The 3415-nt window shown below is 46.3% G+C and overlaps 1 protein-coding gene across 3 annotated transcripts in view; it reads right to left on the reverse strand.

Annotated features, from left to right (window-relative positions):
* The window catches only part of LOC110305869 (olfactory receptor 4D1), a 24770-nt gene that overhangs the window by 614 nt on the left and 20741 nt on the right, over positions 1-3415 (reverse strand). Inside the window, exon 2 of one of the 3 annotated variants that reach the window (XM_021178007.1) lies at positions 3248-3415. The exons of 1 other annotated variant lie outside the window; for it this stretch is intronic. In XM_021178007.1, coding sequence (XP_021033666.1) covers positions 3248-3415 — 168 coding nt within the window. Of the gene's footprint in view, positions 1-3247 lie in introns of those variants that run through there. One more of the 3 variants, XM_021178005.1, reaches the window with a different exon arrangement.

Genomic DNA, 3415 nt, shown 5'->3' on the forward strand with positions numbered 1-3415 from the left:
TTGGGGGCAGTGACTGAGGAGAAGCAGAGGTCTAAGACAGCCAGGTTGCGGAGCAGGAAGTACATAGGTGTGTGGAGCCTGGCGTCTGAGGAGACTGTGACTATGATGAGGAGGTTTCCCACCACGGTCGTGCTGTAGACACACAAGAACACCAGAAACAGGAAGACCTGAAGCTCCCAGATCTCTGAGAACCCCAGGAAGACAAACTCTGACACCCACGTGAGGTTCCCTGGTTCCATGGTGTCTTCTGCATGAACCTAAAGGAAAATGGCTGACTGATCCACGTGCATGAGGTAACTCTGCCCTGTAAGCATGCGGGGCTCAGACTGAGTTGTTCCATATGATGGACATCATTATGCGAAGACTGTGGTACCACCTACCTCGTCTCTGAAGAGGTGACAAGTAAGTTCTGGAATACACATTGACGAATTATCTTATAGCTGTCCAGAAGGATATACAACTTACCTTCCCAAGATCCGCACAGTGATGAGAAGACAGAGTGAGACACTCTAGAATGAACTTCAAGTGTTCTTTTGGGTTGTTTGTTTCTTTGTTTTGTTTTGTTTTCCCAGAGTTAACCAGGAATGACTAACTTATTTCTTTGGAATTTCAGTTCCGACATGTGAAGCTGGAAATGGAAAAGGCTTTCTTTCCTGGGTTTCTGTTGGAGTGAGTGGAACAACACATTTGAAATTCCTACAAGCAGTGCTGGAATAAGCAGTCACCCTCAGTGAGGCCTCAGTCTGTCCCAGTGTAGATGTGTCTCCCCTTTCCAGCCGGTAGATTTTTGTGCTATGTTCACACAGCATTCGATATTATCAGACTTCTCTGTCTATGTCTTTACAGTACAAGCCATAAGGTCCTGGGAACATGGATCTAGTTCTTAAAATTGATTTGTTCCTAGCAGTGGGCCTCTTGGTAATAGGCAATGTTTATTAAGGATCTGCTGTTGCTTACAGGGTGGGTAAATAATTATAGGACATTTGGGTCCTTGTAGGGGAGCCTCTGCACACAGCTGAGTATGGTATGGAGTTGCTTCCCACTCCCTAAGACAGGAGCCTCTTGCTTAGTGAGGCTCCACAGGACGTGCGTAGACCACCGTGAGACAGAGATGGAGAGGTCCAAACAAGTAAGCTGAGAGATGCTGAGGGTTGCCGAAGGGACACTTGAAGCACTTTTGAAAGGACAGCACTTTTACAAAAGCTGAGAAAAGGGGAGGAGTTGGATACAAGGAAACGGGAAGAGATGAAGTAAAGGAAGATTACGAGGAAGAGAAACATGATACACAGACACCAAGAGGAAGAGTGGAAAGTGGGGAAAGGGCCCGCAGGGATGGATGCCGTTAGTCTGGGGTGGAGAGGCAGAGTGAGGGGTGCGGGTGCTCAACTCCCCTGTCCATGCTGACTCTTTCCAGCCTCTCTTCTCTGGTCCACTGCAGTCTGTTAGCTACAGAGGCCATTATCCTCTCATCCCCCACATCCTTGTGTTCCCCCCCACACACACCCTTTCTTCTCACAGCTGCCTTCTGAATGAGTGAGACCTTCGTGAATGTGGATCTGACTGTTCTCAGTGTCTGTCTAGTGCCCATGGCTTAAACCTTCACCTCCTAGCAGCTACCTGCAATGCTCTGTGCATAGAGCTGCTACAGAAAAGCATGTGCACACACATGCATGCTGCTCCCTGTCTGAATGTCTTATGAGGCTATAAATGTCACCTCCATTTACCTTTGCAGTCATGTCACTAAGGACATATTTGCTATCTAAAGGATGGACGGTTTCCATGTGGTCATTTCCATATCTTTGCTAGTAACTCCTGGTGTGTGTGTGTATGTGTGTATGTGTGTTGTGTTTGTTTGTTTTTAAAAAATACCCATGTGAGAGAATAAATTCTTCATCTCTGCGTTCCAAAGACCCCACTTTAAAAACACCCGGCCATGGCACTTTGAATTTTCTCTGTGTCCCTACCAACTACATTTTAAATTCTTTAACGCTGAACCTAGCAGCAACCAAAGTAACTTAGAAGTTGTTTCAATAACGTTAGCGAACTTCATGAATGAATTAGCCATTAATAATGTAAGCTGGCTGTATGTGGCTGTATAGAGAATTCTGTATTGGTTTTTCCTGGAAAGATGGGTACTTTTCTGCTCCCTCCTCTGAATCCTAGGGTTAGTTCTATGCTCAGATGTCTTCACCTGGCCACCCACTGTTAGCATCATCCACTCCTGCTGTGCCTGCGGTCCCTGCTGTGCCTGTGGTCTCTACATGGATTCTCCTCAAGTGTATGCCACTTACTCACTCCCGCCTACTAGGCAACATTTGCACGGTCCTTCCGACGACTGACCTGTGTTCAGGAGGCAAACCCCTTCCTCTCACCTTGCCTCAGCTCAGCATGGGACTTCATGGCTTACATCTTCTTGGAAGTCCTTTGCCATGGCTCCGGGTTTCCAGTCCTTGGGCATCCCTCAAGTGTGCTACATGGGTGAGATCCTAGAGGAACACGGACTATCCCAGGGGGAGACCTATTGGACGGGGCTCAGGAGGCCGAGCTGGGCTCATTCCTACTGAGGCCTGTGCAGCAATATGGGACTTATTAAAAAAAACAAAAAAGTTTCTCTATGTCTCAAAGTGTATGCTCTCTGGGGGATCTGCCTTGGGGTGCCCAACGCATCAAAAGCATTGAGAATTTTGGAGACTTTTTGTCATGTATGATTTTTGACCAGCTCCTTTGTCTATTGAAGGACAAGGGGGTCTTCAGCAGAAGGAAACTCTCTGGGAGTTTGAGAATATGAGTCTTAGCCTAGTAATCCTTAACCTTGAAAGAATTGCTTCCACACTCTAAATTTCTTACTGTAAACTGTTTAATATTTTATTTTTAATTTAATCATATATTTTATCATTTATGTTTCTGTCTGTGCACACACACACACACACACACACACACACACACCATCATGTGCATACAGAGGTTGAGGACAACTTCCAAGGGTCAGCCCTCTTCTGTCACGTGGGATGTCAGGCTTTGCAGCAACTGTCTTTACCTGATAAGCCATTTCATTGGCCCAAAACGAATGTAATAGTACAGCCACTGTCATGTTTATATGAAGGAATATAACAAAGAGTGAGGGGCGTTGTTGAGAAATACTTGGGCATTCTGATTTATTGTAGGTAAGAAGGGCCTTCCTTCGCTGTTCACTTGGGATAACACAAGCTTAGAGACATTTCAGATGTAAAGTCACCCTATTTAAATCTCACTCCCTGTTGCAAATTGCTAAGCGCTTTGCTAGTCTCTTCATGGCTGCCTGCATCTCCTGATTCCTGAGAGTGTAGATCATGGGGTTGAGCATGGGGGTCATGACTGTGTGGCTGATGGACACAGCCTTGTCCATGGTGAAGGGGGTGAAGGGCCGGGCATACAG

This window comes from Mus caroli, chromosome 11 (genome assembly GCF_900094665.2).
Source record: "Mus caroli chromosome 11, CAROLI_EIJ_v1.1, whole genome shotgun sequence".
NCBI lineage: Eukaryota > Metazoa > Chordata > Mammalia > Rodentia > Muridae > Mus > Mus caroli.